The sequence below is a fragment of the Trichosurus vulpecula genome, chromosome 4 (assembly GCF_011100635.1).
Source record: "Trichosurus vulpecula isolate mTriVul1 chromosome 4, mTriVul1.pri, whole genome shotgun sequence".
Taxonomy (NCBI): Eukaryota; Metazoa; Chordata; class Mammalia; order Diprotodontia; family Phalangeridae; genus Trichosurus; species Trichosurus vulpecula.
Window position 1 is genome coordinate 7,818,513 of NC_050576.1, and position 22,954 is coordinate 7,841,466.

The 22,954-nt window shown below is 42.1% G+C and overlaps 1 protein-coding gene across 1 annotated transcript in view; it reads left to right on the top strand.

Moving 5' to 3' along the window:
- NEGR1 (neuronal growth regulator 1) overlaps positions 1-22,954 on the top strand; it is a gene marked incomplete at its 5' end in the record, with an annotated part of 1,111,620 nt that overhangs the window by 877,992 nt on the left and 210,674 nt on the right. Inside the window, 1 exon segment of the mRNA XM_036754187.1 lies at positions 5,230-5,381. Coding sequence (XP_036610082.1) covers positions 5,230-5,381 — 152 coding nt within the window.

The following is a 22,954-nucleotide window of genomic DNA, read 5'->3' on the forward strand; positions in this document are numbered from 1 at the left end:
TGCTTTTACATGACACGTAAGTAATTCCCAGCATAATCAAGCATGGACGGCTATTTTAATCTTGCACTTAAGAACAGTATATTTTATCTTAGATTAGATGCAAGCCACGTTACACAATGCAATGGAGTTCAAAATGAATTCTCGGAGGAATGCCCTTTATTAGCATTTGTGGTACTTTAAAAATAAAACTATAATACTAAACCTTGGAAAATTTACAAAAGAGGAAAACATGAATATACAACTCAGGCTTTGAGCTTCAACAGCCTGGCTCTGGTGGGCACCTCTAAAATGGAATATTACCTCCCTGGAGGAGCTTATGTTGTAATGAGGGAGACAAGGTAGAATCATCGAATCTCCAGTTTGAAGCTAGAAGGAACTTGACAAATTTTAAATCAAACCTCCCGATTTTATCGATGAAGAGACTGAAGGTCAAGGAGGTTAAATCACGTCTCTTGGGGCACACAGTAAGTGTCTGAGGTGGAATACGAACTAGGCCTTTCTAACTCTAAGCCCAGCATACTATCCACTATATGACACTGAAAAAACAAACGTTCATGTAAATGTACGTGCATAAGTAATTCCGAAATAAATACAACATAACTTTTGGAGGGAGACACTAATTCTGTTATTATAAGAAGTAATATTCCCAATTCATACCTGAGGAAATTGAATTTCAGTTTTTGGTCTTGAGTAGTGTCTGTTACTCTCTTGGCTCCATTTGGAGTTTTCTTGGCAGATGCTGGAGTGGTTTGCCATTTCTTTCTCTGGTTCATTTTATAGAAGAGTACAACAGCAACCACACCCACGTACCCAGGATGGCTGCTAGCACAGGTTCTTAGATCTGCTTTACTAGGAAAGATAGCTGTTTAAGGGGTCAACAATCTTTCTTTAATTAAATATATATATCATTCACCTAGTTCAGCGGAAAAGTCAGCACCTTGAACTTCAGAGAAAATGCAAACAGAGAAAATATAAGCAGAGAAATAAAGACCAACAGATAGGGCTCTACTGCCTGAATCAAAGCAATATTGCTATAAACTTTATGTATATCACTGGATTGAGAGAGCCTTTACCCCTGAGGAGTCGGGGAGCTCTGAACATATGGCCACTCAGGGAATCACAAGGTCCTTTTCATAAGTGAACCCCAAAGCAAACTACCAACTCAGAGCATGTATACACTTCTCAGAGCCAGAAGGCATCACAACCCTCATGACTCAGTGCCTAATTAGAAATTAGCAAAAGATATGAAAGCCTTCCTACAAGCAAGCCTCCCCTAAGTAAGCTTCCCTTAATGGGCTCCACGTGAGGCCTATGTATTGGGGATCCTTGAACAGTTTGGCCTTTGTTTCCTTTGATTAATTCAGTGTCTTTGATTGAGTCTTACTAGGTGCTAAACCCCAGGCCCAAACCCCCTGTCTATTAGGTGCTAAGCCTATGTGGGTGTGAATTGGTAACTAAGGTGGGGCTCCAGGTGGGGCCAATGAAGGGAGGTGCTAACACCAGAGCCAATCATAGGATCCTAAGTTCTGGTCTCTCAGATGACATTTGATGATGTCTGAAACTATAAAAAGAGAATATAGAACTTTTTGCTTAAGGCTCTCACTCCTGGAGGCATGGGACTCTGGGCAAGCCACTCTAAAGGCCTTCTGGCTGAACTCAGATGTTGATGGTTTTCTTGGTAACTATGAAATTGTATTTGGTCTGTTGCTGTTTGTAATTTGTTTGTACTTGCTCTGAAGTTCAGGGTTCTGGCTTTTTCCCCTGAACTAAGTGAATGATATTTCTATGCTGGATTAAATTGAGATTGTTAACCCCTTAACGTTGCTTTCCTTAGTAAGGCAGATCAAAAGAACCTGGGCTTGCAGTGTTCTGTGAGCTGGTTGTTGTTGGTTTTATACCCCCCAAAGCAGCTGCTAGCCAGATTGTTGAAACAGCCTATTAATGGGTGGGGAAGATTTTACATCCCATTAATATTACAAGGAGGAAACTGAGGCAAATAAGGTTAAGAGACTTGCCTAGGGTCACACAGCTGGTAAGTATCTGAGGTCAGATTTAAACTCAGGTCTTCCTGACTCCAGGCCTGGTACTTTATCCACTGCACCACCCAGTTTCAATTACTCCATGATTATAGTTACTAAGTGTTTGAGGTAAGAGTTGATCTCAGGTCTCCTGACTCCTAGTTCAACTCTCTTTCCTTTATCTTCTTCTAAAGAGCCATGTTCTCCTCCTCTTCCTCCTCCTCCCCCTCATCATCCTATGAGTTCCTGACTCAAGGACTTAATGTGCTCTACTAGGCCCTGTGAAGGAAACAAGAAAAGCAGACAGCAGGGCCCTTCCTTTCATGGGGCTTCTGGTCTAGATAGAAGTAGAATTCTAACACACATGAAAAAGAAAATAATGCAAAATAATATAATGAAGGGCCCATCTAAAACCCTGATTCAAGATTCTTGACTTTGCATGTTAGAGCAATATTGGGAGGAGGGAGATCAATGGACAATGCACTTACAGGACAGGGATTAAGGGAGGGGAAGGGCCTGAGCCAGGTCTTCCAACAGAGTATAGGATTGAAAATTGAAATAGAGATGAAGAGAAAATATCCCCAGTCTGTAAGCAGAGTATAACTAAAGATGAGGAAGTAAGAATTATAAAGAATCAAATCATAGAATAATGTATTTAGAGCTGGAATGGATTTTAGAGGTCATCCACCCTGGCTTTAGTTTGAGATCTATCTCACAAGTAAGATGAGCCCCCTTATATTATGGATAAGAAAATGGAGGCACCAAGAAGTTGATATGGCCAAAGTCTCATGGCGTAGCATATAGTAAAGCCAAGATTTAAATCAGGTGAAATCAGAGAATGATAGAATTTCAGGGTTAGCAAAGACCCCAATGACTACCTAGTATAAATTAAACCTAAGAATCCCTCCTGAAATTACCTGAAAAATGGTCGCTCAACATCTGTCTGCTTGAAGAATTCCCTCACAGGGAGCCTCTCCCAGCTGAAGCAGCCCATTATACTTCAGCCTAGTTCTAGCTGTTGGATGGCCCTGACTCATGTGCTTTGGTCTTAGTTACGGCTGACTCAGTTTTCCCTATGACTTTCTGACCCATTCTACACCGCATCTTCTCTACCTCAACCATCATCTCCCCCTCTTCTCTACCAGAAACGTGACCCCTCCTCTAGGTCCCCAGATCTACCAGGAGTGTTGTTGCCTGCTCTAGCCAGGGCCACTTGCCGTACAGCTGTGCAGGACCCTACCTCGTCTATGGCTTCCTTTTATTTGTTGTCTTCCCAAGTTAGATTGTATGCTCCTTGACAGCAGGCACTGCCATGCTTGGTTCCATTTCCATCCCTAGTATTTAGCACAGTGAAGGCTACTGTTCAGTCATTCCAGTCCAGGGACTCTTGGTGACACTTGATAGTCACCAGGGGCTTCCCTGGTGAAGATGCTAGTGTGCCATTTCATCCCCAAGCATAGTGACTAGAGTATGATTAACACTTAACAAATACTAGCTCTTATTTCTCTCTAGCTCCTCTGCTAAATAGAGGGTGGTTGTCACATGTGTGGAGGTGGTAGGAGAGCTGCCTTCCTCTCTGTTACTCTCTTTGTTACTTTGTATCTCTTCTATACAGTCTGGTTTGTTTCTGTTTGTTTGCACGTTGTCTCCTCCATTAAAGTGCAAGCTCCTTGAGGGCAACGACTGTCTTTTGCGTCTTGGATATCCCTAGGGCTGAGTACAGTGCCTGGCACATAGTAGGGATTCACATAATAAATATAGATTAATTGACTGGTCGATTGATATAAGAAGAGATGTTATGATGAGAAGAGAATCGTTCTGGTGGCGTCCCAGGGTCGTAGACACGGAGCTCAAAGGGACTTCAGAGAGACATTTAGTTCAGGCCTCTCATTTTACAGATGAGAAAACTGAGGCCTATGGAGTTATGTAGTCAAAAGTGATTTGAGCCCAAGTCTTGTGATTAAAATCAGCGGAGGCCCTGGATGCCGTGCAAATTGGGATTTGGACACAATCCAGTCGGGGAAAAATGGAGCTATTGGGGGTGCTTGATAAGAGTAGTAACACCATGAATGTAAGGGTTTTTTTGGTGGGGGAGGGAGGAAAAGGGAGTGTGGCACATAGTAGGTACTTAATAAATGTTTTCTTCATTGTATTAAATGTTGTCTAAGAGGATTTATAGATAGAATAGACATTAGAGATAATTAGGCTTATCCCATCATTAATACCCATTAATACCCAATAAAGCAATGTCATGTGGGTTGCCAAAGGCCACACAAGTAGGATGAGGCAGGGTTCAAGCCCCGGGATCCAGGACTCCAAACCTAGGGCTCTTGACACTACAGAATGTCATCTTAAATGAGAACAGCCCAGGGATGTCATTTAGAATTGGCCTTAGAGATAGGGTTCACCCTAGCCAGCTCTTGAGTAACTTTGCCTAGAAATTATCTTTCTCTCTGTGGCTCCCCAATAGGAAACCTTAACTTTACTTTCTCATCTCTATTGACTTCAATGGGAAATATGTAATTTTCATTGGTTTTCAGCTTTCTTAAAAACCAAGTAATGCTCTAGTGAGACACAATACTATCTGAGCAGTTTGTTTCAAAATGTTAGTTTAATGAACAGATATATTCCTGATTCTATTACACAACTAGGAATCGATCTACTCCCCCCATCTACATATGTAACCAGGTGGCACGTTGAATATGTGCCATATAACTTGAGCCTGGAGTCAGCAAGACCTGAGTTCAAATGTGGCCTCAGACACTTACTAGCTATGTGATCTCTGTTTGCCTCAGTTTCTCCATCTGTAAAATTGGAATAGTAATCGCACCTACCTCCCAGCGTTGTTGTGAGGATCAAATGAGATGAGATAATATTTATAAAACTTTTAACATAGTACCTGGCACACAGTAGGTGCTATATAAATGCTCATTCCTTTCTTTTCTTTCCTTCCCTTCTCATTAGTAACTATAGTAAAAACTCAATAATGATGTCATTGTGGTCAAGGCTTGGCTATGTCCATGTTGGAGCTTCTCAGTAAGGACACTGCTTTGTAGGTAGTAGGCATTTAAATAGATGTTTGTGAAGTGGAATTGAATTTAAATGGATTCAATTGATAGACTATCATTATGTTGCCATAGCAACACCATCTAGAAAAGCTCAAATGGTATCTAAAACATAGATTGATCTAGAGTTTGCTTCTGTCTTCCAGGCTCTTCAATGGTCAACAAGGAATCATCATTCAAAACTTTAGCACAAGATCCATCCTCACCGTCACCAACGTCACACAGGAGCACTTTGGGAACTACACGTGTGTGGCTGCGAATAAGCTGGGCACGACCAATGCTAGCTTGCCTCTTAACCGTAAGTGATGGAAATGTGCTGTCTGGGTATCTTCAGATGGTTCAATTTATCTCTTTCCATGGTGGAGGGACAAAGCATGAAGACTGAATGCTGGTCCTTTATGAGCCTCCTACCCAGGGCACGTGATCGGGGGAGGCTCACTTTTTTGCACATAGTACTCCTTGCCCAAGAAGGAGCTGAGTTCTCAGGAATGTGTGATTCCTGTAGAGTTGAGATGTGGATATTTAGGAAAATGTTTGACCGCTTAGGAAGGAAAAAGATTGTCAACCAAGTCACACGTGAAATCTACGTTCAGATTGAATATGGCTAGCGTGGCGTTCATTTCTGATATCCTACAGGATTATGAAACTTAGAATAGTGTGCATGGGATTTTCTGCTGGTTGTTTTCTTTCCGAGTTCCCTGGGAATAGTCTATGTTTAACACGTGGTATAAGCAGCAAGGTATTAAACAGCTGCTCCTGGACCAAGCATGGACTTCGTGTGGACACCCCTTTATTGACCTAATTTTTGGAAACAAAAGCTGAATTTGATTAATATGTTACCCACACAGATATTGAAAATCCCAAATGAATATTTTCAGAGCATTGGAAATGAGCAAAGAAGGATGAGCCTGAGGAGAAGTCAAAGAGTGAAGCGTTAGGATTGATTTGGGCAATTTCTTTTCAAAGTTGCTCGTGTCACAGTCATAAAGTAGAGGTGAATCGCAGATTGAGTTTTTCTCCAAAGGCCTGAAAGGCATTTTTGCAAAAGTATCTTTCATGTGCCAGACTAATCAGGAGTCCCCTTTGTTTTCCATACTAGGCTATGTATTGTCCTGATATTCTTTTTTGATGAGTCTGTTTTGCAGTCTTGAGCCAGCTTGTTGCATATGTGAACATACTGTGGATATCTGTGTGCTCATCACAGCCTCGAATGAGCAGAGGGGAAAAGGTGACGTCCACTAGATTCCTCCTACGTGAGATTAGAATAATCCAAACCATCACTTGACTTCTCCACATTGAATTGCCATAATTTCCATACCTCTGACTTCAAGGAATGGGCCTTGTCAGCTTAGGCCAATGCAGATTTTTCATGTGGCTCTGCCTCCATTGTTCAGTGAAGGTTCCATGATTTAGAGTGTTGATCAAGTATTGGTTAATATTTCTTATTACCACACTCAGAGGAAAGGCAGCACGGCATAGTGGATAGAGTCAGACCTTGGAATTAGGAAAACCTGGATTCCATTCTTGCTTCTGACTCCTACTGGCTGGTGATCCCAGGAAAATCATTGAACTTCAGGCCCTGGGTAACTCTCTAAGATTATGAGGAATAGACAAGATGCCGATCTGCATAGGTGGAGGGACTTTCCACAGTGAGAGTTCCCACACTGATAAAAATCAGACGTCCAGACCCAAAATTAACTCTGAAATAGTTAGGTTTTTCTTTTTTTGTCCTTAAACCACATTATAATTCAGTTTTCTTTGGGAGGGGGGCTTATTTTGCATAATTATTGATTGTACAAAGTACCTAATAGTTGAAAGCAACAGGTCTCAACTTAAAATACATAGGAATTCTATGTGGAAACAAATTATTCATATTTTAAGATAAATAGATCAGAAAAGATGAGCAATGGAACATTTAAGATACTGGATCATCTGAAATTTCAAATCACTATTTCTAATAAAAGAGTAGGATTAAATCATATCTGCTGGCAACAAAGAACATGATATGGACCTCACTTGGGTTTCCATTTAAACCACTAGTATTTTAACATTATGATCAGGGAGTAATCCACTGAGAAAGACTACTGGAAGAAAATAGTTTTGTTTTTTTTTTCTTTATCCTTTGAGTGGCTACACTTGGATAGATATCAATATTCCAGATTAGTTTCTTTATTTCACTAAAGATTGTAGAAATCTCAAATGTTGACTGTTCCTTGGTGCTGCTGTCTCCAGTACGTTATCTTAGCTGAAGCGTGTGTGTGTGTGTGTATGCGCGCGCATGCGCGTATGTGTGTTTATATGACTTCTGGACAGGTAGGTTAAACAATTATAGAACTGCAGATCCATCAATATGATGGAAAATGGGAACTTGTGATATGCAATATGCTCCCAGTTTCCTTGAAAGATCAGTAATTAGCTGCTTCAGCATGGCTGTCTGGAAATGGAATCTCTGTAGACATGAGAGCACAATAGTTCCTTTCTGGGGTGCCATCAATTTTGCCACAATATGCTTTCTGCTGCTATCAAGACCAGGAAAGCCTTTATTGAAAGTCTCTAAGAGGAAAACTACAGAAACCATTTAAATGGGAATGAGTAAAAAAAGAAAGGGAGTTGTGTCACATTGTGGGAGGCAACACTTTCTGCTGGTATGGATGCAAAGAGGAGGCTCAAGTCAAATCAACTCAACAAACATTTATTAAATGTGCATTTGGTGCCAGATGACTTTGGTTCAAATCCCAACTCAGCTATCCATCACCTACATGGCCATTTGTCTTCCATGATAAGTTAGACACCTAAGGCAAGTAAGAGACCTGGGTAGAGTTCCTGATACAAAGTAGTTGCTAAATGAGTGCCCCTTGAGTGACTGATTGATTCTTTCCAAGCCTTCAGTTTCAGTTCTAGCAGGTCACTTGAGTGGCAATGACAAGTCAACTCAGCAGACATTTATTGATTAAGCACTTCCTATGGGAAGGGCATGATGATGGACACTTGGGATACAAAGACAAACATGATTTCTGCTTTCAAGTAGCCTTTGTCATATTGGAGGAAAAGAATATGATCAGGAAATCATGGTGGCATAAAAAGAATGCTATATTTGTATCCAGAAGACCTGATTCAAACTCCAGTTCTGCCATTTGTGACCTTTCTGGCCATGGCCAGGTTACCTAATTTTTCTTGGTGGATCTCACTTTTGTCATCTGTTAAATGAAGGGTTGGGACCCATCCAGCTCCAGGTGTTTGATACCATGGTCCTATGGCTGACTAGCTTCTGAGCTTCCTGCTAGAGCTAACCCTATGATCCTGTAATCTAAGAGGTTTGGTTTTGGAATCATAGAAACAAGGCTTAGAATCAACTCACAAGAACCTTACATGCTAATGACTGAGTCGAACACTTTGGCCATCAGTTTCTTCATCCATAAAACAAAGAAGTCAGGCTCTTCAAGCCCTGTATCCTAGGAATTATTTCCTTCTTGGGATCTCTATCCCAGTGCCTACTCCAATGGTTGGCACACTGACTGATGATTAGCTGATCTAGTACTATGCGCAGGATCTAGCCCTTTCAAGGTAGACATTGTTCCCTTTCTGCCTTTGTATCCTCCAGTGCCCAGGTGCAAGGACTGGAACATAGCCCAGGTTTGATAACAAATTCTAGGTGAACTGAAATTGAATTATATCCTCAAAAATCTCAGTCTAACTGCAAATGCCCTAAGTTTGGAAACCACATTAGAAAACTTTAGATGTAAAGCAACCCAAAGTATGACAGGGGCAAGGCTACTTTACTAGAAAAGACTTCTGCCTGAAACCCATCATCACCCATTCCTCTATTCATCACCTATTGCCAAAAGACAGATGTCTGCTTTATCTCATCTCAGAGTATCCTCTCCCATCCCATCTACAGGTGCACAGTAGTGGACAGCTAGGGTAGGCAGTTGCACCCAAGACCTCGGTAAATATTGCTACTGATAACTCATAATATATCTGTGCCTTGCAGGCCCAATGAGGTTCTAAATTCCTCGAGGGCAGGGACCATGTCTTTTACTTCCCAGCATCTCCTGCACATAGCACTGTTTTTGGACCTTGGTTATTTGTACAGTAAGGACCCAATAAATATGTGTTAGTTAACTAACAATAGTTTTCTAAGGATTTCAGCCCCAGAGAACTGATTCCCCTTTGGACTATTACAGTCACAACATGCTGATCAGACTCTACCTTGAGTCTCTCTCCACTTCATTCTGCCTTCCCCAGAGCTGCCCAGAGTGTTTCTCTTAAAGCACAGGTGCTCGATAAACTCCAGTGTTTCCCTCTTATTTCCAAGTTCAAATATAAAGTTTGAAATGATAGCTATTAGTAAACTTGGAGTCTCCCTCTTAGTGGCCTGGACCTGCCTCTCTTTCTAGTCTTGTAACTCACTGCTTCCCAGCATGCACTCTGCCATTTATAGCTCTTAGTGGCCTGGACCTGCCTTGCTTTCTAGTCTTGTAACACACTACTTCCCAGCATGCACTCTGCCATTTAGCCAAGGACTCCTTGCTGCTCTGCTGCTTCTATCTAGGTGCTTTTCTATCAGTTGTCCTCCAGGCTTCAGAAGCTCTCCCTCCTAACTCTTAGAATCTCCAGAGTCCTGTGCAACAGCTCAGGTGCCATCATCTACCTAGAGGAGATCTTTCCTAGTCCTTCTGACTCCTCGTACCTTCCCCTCTAAGGAGACCTTCCATCTACTCTATTTGTCTTGCATGTTCCAATTAGCACATTTGCTGTCTTTCTCATTAGAATGTAATTTTCTTAAGGCAGGGACTATCTTTGCTTTTTCTTTGTGTTCCCAGGCTTAGTCCAAACCCTGGCAAATAGCAAGTGCTGAATAAAAGGAAACCAATTGTATTGAAATAAAATTTTATGTTTATGTGTGTATAGATATATGTATATATATTTAAAATTTCTAGAGCCCATGTTAAGAACCCTTGCCCCAAAGATAGCCCAGATTGGTCCCTAAACCCAGTTGTATTATCTGTCAGCTTCCATGTCACCAAGAATCTGAATGACAGGTTGATGAGTTGGATTTTGCAATGTACTCACATCTGGAAACCTCAAAAAGTCTGGATTTATGACTAATCTTTACCATGTGCTCTAAGCTCCTGGGGTAACCCAGCCATGCATGCCATTCTCACGTAATTGTTGACTCCTTACACTCAAGTTGAACCGTGGGCATGATGCAGCTTGGGCACAGAATTTTACATTGCTCTTTTTCCTGTACCATGAATCAGATATAAAGATACCACACCAAGAGTTCATGAGACCCTATGGTTGTATGCTGTCTCTCAACCTCTCCAGCTGCAGTTAGGAAGCTGTGGTATAGCGGCTGTTACTAGCCAGAGTGTTGGCTTGTAGTCAGGAAAAACTGGGATCAAATCCTGCCTCATACACTTTCTAGCTGTGTGACCTTGGCTGGGCTGCTTGAACCTCTCTGGGCTGCTGTTCATTCATTTGTATGAGGATAAGAAAAACACCATCCCAGGGCTACTGTGCAAATCAAATGTGAATGCAAAGCAGTAGGTGAAACTTAAAGCACTATGCAAATGACTTCAATTATTATTACTTTGACAACCCTCAACAAATCATTGAGAGAAATAAATATTATATTCATAACTAATTATTAATTTGTGATCCACCCTTTTCTACCTATTTCTGTTAAGGCTCAACTCCTGAAACGGTCGTCAGCCTCTAGAGGGCATGGCTGACTGATAGGCACATGCTCTTTAGTTCAGTGGGATGCTACTCAACCGAGAGACTTAATTTCTGTTCAGAATATAAACAGAATCCAGTCTGGGTGATCCTCTGCCTGGAGGCAGAACCCCCTATCCTTGATCCCCTTCATTAGAGTTTGGGCAACCCAGCTCATGAAGGAGAAACCTAGCTGGAGAGGTCCACGTGAAAATGGTGCTCCCTGTCCAGATGCCTTGAGGCTGCTGAATCTCATGGTAGAGTCACATTCTCAGTAGAAGGAGCTAAAGACGTTTAGCCCATGTCCTTGTTAAATGTCTACCAATCAGGGTTAATTTTCACTTTGCAGAGGAGTGCCTTTTAGAAGAGATTTAAGACATTTCTCTGTCTCCCTTGGAAATCACTGACCATCAGTTTACTGTTTGCCAGCTAGTCTAATTAATAAACTGATTGTTAATTACCCAGAAGCTATCTCTCAGGGTTTCCTTTCATCATATCATTTCACTTCTCTAGGTCTCAGTTTCCTCATCCCTAAAATGAGCCAACTGCTCTATAGTTTTACAAGGCACCTGGCTTCCTCCTTTTAGGGCGAATCTCACCCTCAACATAAAGTCAAGCCACCACAGCTCCCTAAAAACAGAACAAAACGACAACAAGTGGGCACCCCATTGTTCCAACAATCCGGCTAGCAGCTGCTGTGGGGGTGTAAAACCAACAACAACCAGCTCACAGAGTGTTGCAAGCCCGGATTCTTCTGATCTGCTTTACTGAGGAGTAACTCTTCAAGGATCCCCAACATACCCATCTCCTCCAGAATGGAAGTGCAGTAGCCACTTGTAGGCCTGGCACCATCATTGATTGACCCAAAACTTTGACCAGTTCAATTATTGACCTGGGCTGCTTCTCCCTCTCTTAGGCATCTTATAACCTCTGGGGGACTACCATATTGGTGCCAGCCATTATGTAGATATCCTATTTTCTTTAGCCCAACTACAGCTCAGAACTCCTCAACCCAAGTCATCCATGAACCAGTTGCAGCCTTCCCAGTATAAGGGATAACAGGCCAGTATAACTGTGCCCATATTTCCTATTTCTTTCATAAAAAGCTACAGAAAGGTGACCGGCAGTCTACTGGTGGCTCTAGTGAAACTCCATCTTGGTATTTATCTGGATCTCTGACTCTCCCTGTACGACTTCTCCCTGCTCCCCTTTCTGGATGACAAAGTATGCCACCATCTTGTAGTCTTCTGCAAAGTACCAGGCTGAGCAGAGCTATAAGGTCAGATGCCTCACTTCTCTCTGTACACAACTCCAATCATCCAATGGTCTGAACTCCAACCGCCTCTATTTGCTTTCTGACTCCTAACCTTCCCCAGGCCTCAGAAGTAGTCTTCTATGCCTTGGGTTGAGGCCTGGGGTATCTCCAACCAACACCTTCTTCCAGGTTCAGCTGAGTAACAGACTCTTATTCAGAGAAAGACTAAACAAGGTGATGGTGATGATGATGATGATGTGAAATAAGGCCTTGCCCAAGTAGAGAAGGCGACTAATTCTCAGGCCAATGGAAAGTGAGATTTTCAGCGGTTGGGCTGCAGTGAGGAGCATTTCTGATGAAGTCGAACAAACAGACCCTCCATGGAACAGTGCCAAGGTCCCTGGCTTAAAGGTCATTCCAGTCCCATCTCAGGTACTTAATTTGTCTGCAGCCTTGGGCAGGTCACTTCCCTTCTCTTGGCCTCACTTCCTTTTTCTATAAAATGAGGGTATGGGCCTAGTTTATCTTTGATGTTCCCTTGAAATCTAGTTCTATATTCCTAGAACTCTGCTCCTAACTCCAAAGCATTCCAGATTAGATGCTTGAGGAAGATGGAAGCTTGATAGCAGCCTGAAACAGAATGGGATAGGACACTTGGAAAAGCACAACAGCTGTGTTCTAGAAATTCTGAAATAGAATTTGAAATAGAAGTCAAAAGGCTCTAAATCTGCAGAACAACCCCAGGAAACAAGGGGCTTTAAAGAAATTAATAATATTTGACAACTGACTACTTATTCATAGCAGTATCCCTCCTAAAATTAAAAAAAATGGGGATTTTGGTGTGTATATGTGTGTATGTGTGCATGGTGTGTGTGTATACATGTATGTTTGGCATGGTGTGTGAGTGCTGTGTGTGTACACATGAGGTATGTGGTATGTGTGGTATATGGGGTGTATGTATGCACATGTGCATTTTATATGGTGTGGCGTATTATGGAGTATGTGCATGGAGTGTGTACAGTGCATGCGGTATGCATGTGTGTGTGTGTGTGTCTATCTGCCATGCCTCCTGCCTCTAGGCCACTAAACGGGATGATTGCTGCCAGTTCCCTCTTCGGGAGCACACACCCGATGGTCCCATCCTGCCATCTATGGGCTCAGTTGATCCAATGCTTTCCTTCAGAATGCAGGTTTTCCCTCCCACTGCATCTCTTCCATTAGAAAAACACAGGCTTTGTGATTCCCTTTGCAATTTCCCCAAGAGAAAAACAACAGTATTTGTTTGGAAGGCAGCCTCCCTAAAGGCTTTCTAGTTAAAGAAGTAGGTTGGCAAGAGAGAGGATGGTGGAGGCCACAGCTGCCTCCATTCCCATTTAAATACTCAAAGGAGGCTGCAATGGAGCTTTCCACTCATACAGTCTTTTGCTGAAAACAGATTCACAGAATCCCAAAGGCCAATGGAGCGTGAATATTGCCATGAGGTCTCTGTCTGTCATGCAGAAGAGGACGATGAGGAGGAGGAGGAGGAGGATGCTAGCAGGTCTGCATCATTGGCTGCCATTTAGAGGCCATGCAGCGTGGTGGCAGGGCCGGTGCATGTGCAATCCAAGGCCGGGTTCGAATCTCAGCTCTGCCCCTTTGTGATGCAAACCTCTCTGTTCCCATTTCCTTATCTAGAGCACAAGATGATTGGCCTCGCTGGCCTCAATGTCCCTTCTAGCTCTGTATCTATGATCCGGTGGAGTTTCTTAACCTCTCTATGCATCAGGAGATGGAGGGATCCAGTGGAGTTGCCTCATCTGTAACATGAAGGGGTTGGATGAGGAGGCTTCTGAGCTTCCTTTGGGTTCTGACTCCATGACATGGTGACCCTAGACGTTCAAAGCAAAGGACCACAACTCAAATCTCCATTCTGCTCAATGTTATCTGTGTGAACCTGGACAAGTCCCTGACCCTCTTTTAGCCTCAGTTTCCCTATTTGTAAAATGAGAGGTTGGACCAGGTGATTTTTAAGGTGTCTTCAAGTTCTAAATCTACAGAGTCTGGCTGTGCAGTGTGATTCATAGACAGACAGACCTCTGTGAGTTAAAGAAGTCTATAGAGCCATTCTTTTTTTCAGATAATGGACCACAAGCCCCTATTGTCCTTCCCCTCCCCCTCTCCCTCTCCCACCCTTTTTGCTCTTAAAGGCAATGAGTTCTATTGGCTGAAGAAGCTCCAATACAGGAAGAGTCACAGGGCTGACAAAAAGATTTTCTCCTTTGTGAGCCTCTGCATCCCTGCCTAGGCCGCAGTAGTGTGCCATTCATAAATGCTTCATCAATTGTGGTCCCTACGAAAGAGATTGTTTAACATTGGGGAGATCTGCTGGTTCAAGAAGGAGCATTAGCAACTTGTCTTTTGATTTGAAAAGACCTCTCATTTCCTAGAGGAAAAAAAAAGAGTAGGTCAGTGGCCAGAGTTCCAAAAGCAAGCCGTGACACCTCAAAGGGTAGCCACAGTGTCAGGAATGTGGTCGGCCTCCCTGGGTGCATTACCACCATGCACCCAAACAAGGACTCTTTGCTGACTTGCTGAATAAGGACCCAACTGTGCCCTTACAAGGAATATTCCAGTTCACGCTTGTTTCAGATGGCTCCACATGCCAGTAAGTGGTGGTATGGGCCCTCAGCTCCTTTCACCTATTATATCAGACCGAGGATTCATGTGAGAGGAGGCACCCAATGCATGCAGGATTCAGATTTTTGTCACATATGGAGCTCCCATCCTGTAACTTGAAAGACTCTGGCCTTTAAATGCTGGTGGAAAATAGTAATCAATTGTGTCTCAGGGATTCTGGAAGACACAGCAGAGTCCTGCTTGCAGCTCACTCACTTTATCCTCAGGGCTCTAGGAGTCTAACAAGACATGTCTCCTGGTTGTAGAGATAGTCATTCATAAGGCTGGACATTTTCGAATTAGCATGCAGAGGAGCAGCCAACCAAATGAGGACATGGATTGTGGGTGATTCACCCCCAGGAGGAGCATGGCAATGCTAGGGATCTCAGAGACCATGTCAAGCCTTCATGAAGCATACAGTTGTTTCCTCCACTTAATTATATCTGGAACTAAGTGCAGCTGTGAAAGTTGGGCCCCAAATGAGCCCTTATTCATTCATCAGCCATAGAAACAATGAGAGACAATATCCACCAGAGCCAAGGAAGTAGGGGCACCATCTGTGTTATCACAAATAGTGAAATAACTGATCACGGAGTAAGATATGGATGGTTCCAGGTTGTCAGTAGTGACAACCTCACCTCAAGAGCTATTTGGAATGCTCGAGCACTGGACTTGGAGTCAGAAAGATCTGGGTTCAAAACCTGTCTTCAGTGTTTAGCAGCCAGGTGATCTTGGGTGAGTAATTAACCCTTCCTGGGACTTTGCTTTCTCAACTCTAAAATGAAGAGTTTCCACCAGAGAGCCCTCAACGTTCCAGCCAGCCCTAGAAATAGGAGCTTGTATGTTCAAATCAGAAACTCATGACCTTCAGTTTCTTCAGTGGTAAAATTAGGATGATAGTAGCACTCATCTCAAAGGGCTATTCCAAAGGTCATTAGTAATAAGGTAAAACAAATGCTTTGCAAACTTTAAAGTGTAATATAACATGAATGCTATCACTAATAAATGAAATTATTAGTCATTGTGAAGTATTTATGAGGCATCTAGATGACACAATGGATAGAGTACTGGGCCTGGAGTCAGGAAGAACTGAGTTCAAATCCAGCATCAGGCACTTACTAGCTGGGTGACCCTGGGCAGGTCACTTAGCCTTGTTTGCCTCAGTTTCCTCATCTTTAAAATGAGCCAGGGAAGGAAATGGCAAATCACTGCAATATCTTTGCCAAGAAAACCCCAAATGAGGTCACAAAGAGTCAGACATGTTGAAATGAGCAAACAACAATGACGCATTTGATTTCCAAGTTTGATTTATTCTTTAATCTGGGAGGCTTTAGATAACATTTAATTCAAAACTGGTGCTTTAAACGTGAGATCTAGAGAGTTGGTCTCATAGTCCTTGGAAGGGCTGTAGCATCACAGAACATCAGAATTTGAAGAGACCTCGGGGATGACCTACCCTGACACGTACCTGTAAAATAACCCCTCCGCGACATTCCCAGGAAGAGGTCATCCAGCTTTGGCACATGTTTCCCAAATTCTTTGCACCATGTGTCCTCCCTGCATCATGGGCTAGCCTCGGAGGTACAGGGATACAGGGAGTATACCAGAAACAGCAGCTTCCTGCACATCATGTTCTCTCTCTCTTAGCTTTGGCCTCACCATAGAATCACACAGTCTCAGGACAGAAACAGGTCTTTGAGTCATCTGAGGCCATTCTGTGCCTGACCAAGAAGGGTCTCTCCAACCAGGCTGAAGATTTCCACTGGAAGGGAGCTCACAACCTCTGACACCACTCTCCAATCAATGGGAGCATTGGTACTATTATTCTTCTTGTCCCTTTTTCTCCCTGCCATCACGTCTATAACTCCTCCTCTGCACCTTCTACCCATGATTCTAGTTCTGCCTTTTGAGGCCAAGCAGAAGAGGTCTACGGCTTTATTCACATGTTAGAACTCCAGATTCTGGAAGCCAGCCATCATGGCGGCCAGAGTCTGCTCTGCCTGCTCATTTCCATGGCTATGGTAGGACATAATCTCCAGTGTTCTCATCATCCTAGACAAGCCCTTCAGATTGCTCTGTGCCATGTCTGAGCGCATCCTTTGATTCATTAACATTTGGCAACTTGTGTAGCCTCATCAAAATAATTATGAGACCAGCCATTCAGACAAGCTTTTATTTGTGATGAATGGAGCAGGGGGCAGGGGGTGATGTCCAAACAGAGAAAAGCAGGAACTTTGCTAAGGGGAGGCAGCATGGCATAGTCAGGAAAACCAAGGTCCAAATTCTGCCTCTGACACATATTGACTATGTGACCCTGGGAAAGTCACTTAACTCTTCAGTGTCCCAAGAAGCTAAGACTATAAATTGTACAACAGTTTCAGACCTGCATTCCTAGAGGGAGTTTTTCATTGGGAACCCTGAATAGCAATTAAGGCCAAGGTTTTTAGCAGCCATCGTCCTAGAAAGAATCTGAATCCTCCCTGCTAGAGATAGTGGAGAGAGAGAGAGAGAAAGAGAGAGGGAGAGGGAGAGGGAAAGGAATAGGGAGAGGAGGGAGGAGGAGGAGGAGAAGGAAGAGAAGGAGAAGAAGATGATGATGATGAAGATGAAGACAGTAGGAGGAGAGGAGGGAGGGAGGGAGGAGGAGGGAGGGAGAGAGAGAGAGAGAGAGAGAGAGAGAGAGAGAGAGAGAGAGAGAGAGAGAATGAACATAAAGTAATCATCATTGCTATTCAGATTTATTTTAATGTGGCAGATAGTTTGGTGGCAATGAAGATACAGCACGGGGGTGGGAAAATTAAAAGGATTTGAAAATCTTCCTATGACTATGATGTGCTACCTTTTTGTCAGATCATAAATCTAAAGCAAGAAAAAGCCATCAGAGAGCATTGAGTCGAACCCTCTCATTTTTTAAATGAAGAATCTTGGGTATAGACTAATAAAGTGACTTGGCCAGGGTCACACTGTCAGGAAGCAGCATGAACTAACATTGATATGACTATAGATTTAGACTTGGAAGGAAGCTTACGGGCCATGGAGTTGACCATTCCCAGCCCTTCCTTTAAGTTTATAGATGAAGAAATGGAGGCTCAGATTGGTTAAAGGTCATCCAGGAACTACAAATCAAGAGCCAGCACTTGACCCCCTGTTCTCATCCTCTGAATTCAGTCTTCTGTCCCATGGTACCATGTCACTTTATAAGTAATTACTTGGGTATTATTGAATGAGCGTTCATTAAAAGCATTTTTACCTGGCTGCCAACTAAGTAGAAATTCTCCGGGTGCAATCCCCCTCCCCACCCTCTGTGCCTTTTGTCATTGACCTCTAGATTATTTTTATATTGACAGAGAAATTGTTTTTTAATGTGTTTGCCTCTGTGGTGAGTTTCCATAAAGTTTAGCTCAATAGCCCTGCTGGCCTAATCATTTTGTCATCTTGAAAAAGAAATGTATTCTCCAGGGAAATTTCCTTTATGTTCACAGTTTCAATTCTGTTGGACCAATAACTGATGAAAACCACTAGAGTAGGCCTTTTTGTTATGTTACTTTATTTCACAAGACTCTAACCCCACAATAAATTGGATTAGAAAGGGGAAATGCATTTGTGTGTTGGGGGGAGGTGCTACCAAGGCTCATAAAAATCAAAACATGCTACTCATTCAAGACTAATTCAGCAAACAATTCAACATTTATTAAGTTCCTCTGTGCTAAGCAGAGCCATAAAGACAAAAATGGAGGTGGTCCAGTCCTTGAGGAACTTATATTCTACTGAGGGAATAGAAAGGTAAGCAGATCTTCCCCTGCCCAAGGTGATCATTTAGTTGAGAACATTTCCCAATTGCTTCCTTACTATATATCCAACCAATCTAGTGTACAATGTCAGCCCAATTTTTCTTAAGAAACATCCCATGGCCATTGTCTTTCTGTGGGGGGAGGGGGAAAGGGATCTTGATATGACTTAAAGCATTCCTTACGTTCTAGGACTAGGCACAGGACTGGGAATTGTGGGAAAAATCAAGCCGGAAAAGGCCTCAAGGAGCATTTAATCCAATTTTCTCCTTTTTAAGATGAAAATATTGAGACCCATAATGGGTGTGACTTGTTAGAGACCACACTAGTAGAAAGTAACAAAGGCAGAATTCAGAAGAATTCATTCTGAAAGCCAGTTAAAAGCCATGGTGTAGAATCGTAGTTTGAGAGCTGGACTGACTGGAGAAAATATCAGCTCGAGCTTCAGCCTTTTCAGGTGAGAAAACCATCTAAGAGAAGTAAAGGGCCTCTCCCCTGAGCTCTGATCCACCTCTGTGCTGGCTCAATATTGTGCTATTTCCTTCTTTGAAAAATGGAAATGTGACCTCTAATGTATTCTGCATAGGGATATGTGAGAACTAAAAGATAAGTAGAAAGTACGGAGGAGCACACTGTGAAATTCCCTACTTCTCCCCAGTCAGTAGGAAGGATAATTAGAAGAATCATCCACAAAAGGAAAAAGAAAAAAAAACACTAGGTAAAGAAATACACACACACACACACACACACACACACACACACACCCATGCACACACACATTCATGTTTATATATAATATACATACACATGTACATATACATATATAATATACATGTATTTATTGCCTTTACTTTCCTGATTCTTCATATAAAACACAAAAATACATTTCAACAAAAAGATGATAATGTGAAAGCAGTGATATTTCAATGAATCTCACTTCCTCTCAAGAAAAGTAAATTTAGTTTTTGAAATCTTAAAGCAATTGGAAAAAATGTATGAAAATGACATCTCCCTATTTAATGTGTTAACTCAGTGGGCTGGTCTCCATAATTGAGAAATAGAATTCCAGTGGAATTTTCTTGAACCAGTTGAAGTTGGTATGCCCTCCAGGGGGTGCTGTTTTTCAGGATAGCAAGTTTCTTCCTGTTGAATTCTTAAATGTTCTTTACCTTTCCCTACCCATAGCAGAAAGACTGTGGGAGATACCGTATTAGGGGAGCCAAGTTTGAATCCCGGTTTTGCAGCTAACTATGGACAAGTCAGAGAACCATGAGATCACAGAATTGGATCTAGAAGAGACCTGACCCCTCTTATTTTCAGAATAAGGAGCCAGGCAATGATTTTCCTAAGATCACACTGGAAATCAGTAGCATAATCATAATTCAAACCCGGATCTTCTGACTTCAGTTCAATATTTATTCTTTCTAGACCTCAGTTTTCTCAACTGGAAAGTGAAACAGTTGAACTTTAGTTCCCTTTTGTGTCTAAAAATCTATGATGCTTCAGGGCACCAGGTGGCACCATAGTGCATAGAGCACTGGACTGGGAATTAGGAAGATTCATCTTCATGAGTTCAAATTCAGTCTCAGACACTTACTAGCTGTGTGACCCTGGGCAAGTCACTTAACCCCATTTGCTTCAGTTCCTCATCTGCAAAAAGAGCTAGAGAAGGAAATGGCAAACCCCTCCAGTATCTTTGCCTAGAAAACCCCAAATGGGGTCACGAAAAGTCGGTCACGACTGCAACTACTGAACAATAAATGATGCTTCAGTGATTCCAGAATAGTTCTGGAGCAGTCCTGTTGAGGTCCAGTTGAGTGATATTGTTTCATCAGCATGTAAGCTCCACGAGGGCCAGGACTATTTTCATTTTTGTCTTTATAGTCAGTCAGTGGGGTCAATCGTAGAGTTAACAAGTTATTGTTAAGTACTTATATGATAGGCACCATGAACATAAAGAAAAGCAAAAATAACTGTGTGTGTGTGTGTGTGTGTGTGTGTGTGTGTCTGGGTATCAAGGCTTTTATTCAAGCACACTACTCTTTAAGGCTAATAAATAAAACATCTAGTAAGTACCTACTATGTGCTATACTCTGCACTAAGCACAGTGCCTGATAATAAATGTTTATTGAATTAACTTGACACATACACACAAAGTTGAGAAATTTGGCCTTTATAATTTTGGATTGAATTCACAAAGCAAGACTTGGGAGATTGAACATTGAATTTGGCCTCCAGTTAAGCTTTGAGAACTATTTGAAAACTTAGACTTTTCAAACTTTTACTAAAAATAAAACTTATGGAATTTCCCTCTAGTACCAAACACTGATTTTCAGCCTTGGTATGTGCACTCTTTAGTATCTTTTCAATGGAAACATAGGCATGATGTCGTGTGTGTATTTTTAAAAAATATCCATCCAATTAGTGCATTTGTCACTGCCTAATTAAGAAGGCAGATCACAACACTTATCAAAGATGTTTTACGTCAATTAGCAAATTCATGGGCATTTGTAAATTTTTCTGAAAGGAAATTTAAAGTAATTTTTTTATACGGCAAGTCTGAAATAATCATTTTCCCAACAAAGAAAAAAAAAGTGGCAGTAACTGTCAGGAAAATACAGTCATTCCTTTTGGAATTTGTGTTTAGACCTATATCTAAATATGTATTTTCTTCCAAGATCATAACAACTTCCTTGGTGCACCATGGTTTGTGATAGAAATAATATGGTTACCAACATATGGATAATACCTGTAATCAGGGAATTTTACTGCGTAAATACCTCTTTAGAAATGACTTGTGTGAGTTAAGGATGCGTGACAACTCCACAGGCCCAACTCAGCTGGAGAAAGATGAATAGAAAGCCTTCATGTCACAGAAGCAAGCACACTGCCTGTGTGTGACCATCTTTACCAACCTTGCCTGGACCTCTTTGGTTTCCAGATTCAGTGTGACCTCTATCCTGCTAAAGGCATCATGCCTGTAGCTCTGGACAGGATGCATCCAACATGCCAAGAGAGACTCTGAGGCTGCTGCCAAGCCCAGCAAGAACATCCCCCATCTATTTATTCTGGGCCCAGGCCCCCTGCTTCCCACATTCTTGACTTTCTCTTGCTTTCTTCTATATTTTAGCATCTGAAATTCACCTCTCTGGCTCACTCTCAAGTCTCCCAAATGGTACATCTTTCACTGGGGATTGCTTCATCTGTTCTGAACTACATCCTTTCCTTTCTTTACACTTTCCTTCTCCTAGGCTCTTCCTCAATGCCCACATTTTCATTGCCCAAATAGATACCTTCCAATTGAGGGGGCACTGCAGAGAGAGCGGGCCCACTGGCCTTTGAATGCCCCCCATTTGAAAGCTTCATTACAGAAAATGTAATAAAAACTCAGCCTCTCCCAAATTGATTTAGTTGCAGCTCAAGGGCCAACCTTTGACCAGGGCACCCTTTCACAAGGCTTTGATTCTGCCTGCAATTGAATTACTCAGGCAAGGCTGAATGCTGCGGCAGGGGCCCAGCTCTGGTGCTCTCGTGCAAATGGGCCAGCTGGGAAACCACTGAGCTGCTTTGAGATTTGCAATATTCTCTCATAATAGCTGACATGGGCATGGGGAGAACAGCCGCTCACCCCTAGAGGATGGAAATCGAGCTTTTAGCATTGAAGTCAGTGTTTAGGGGAACTTTTTTGACCTGTTTGAGAAAACTTTTCTCATTTCGAAATATCACCTATGACTTGAAAAGACATGTTACATTCCCTCAAACATATTTTTTAGGGAGAAATGATATTTGATGAAGGGAAAACAAGACAACAGCAAAATGAGGAGACATTTTAAAATGAAAGCATTATTATAATTGGGAATTTGTTAAAGTCAAATACCACACTGGACATCTAAAGACAGATGGAGAGAGAGACAGATGGAAAAGGTGGGGGGGGGAGAAAGATGGAGAGAGAGAGAGAGAGAGAGAGAGAGAGAGAGAGAGACAGAGAGAGACAGAGAGAGAGAGAGACAGAGAGAGAGAGACAGAGAGAGAGAGACAGAGAGACAGAGACAGAGACAGAGACAGAGATGGATAGATAGATAGATAGATAGATAGATAGATAGATAGATAGATAGATAGACAGACAGACAGACAGATAGTGGTAGAGTGGTATGCTGGAGACAGCTCTTGCCACATTGAGAAAGCTGATTTTTAAATTTTTAGTGTGAGAATATATACCTTAGAAATCAGCAAATGCTACAAATTGCTGATTCCTCTGTTGTTGATTGTTTGATAGAGAAAATGTTAATACTGATGATTAAGCTTAAGAGTGTGTCCTATGTACATTTTTTGAGAGTCAGTTATTAAACATTTATCAACAGGTTCCTGGTTGGATAGAAAGATAGATAGATGGATAGATGATAGGTAGACATAGATATATAATGTGCCCATGTATAATAAATCATTCATATA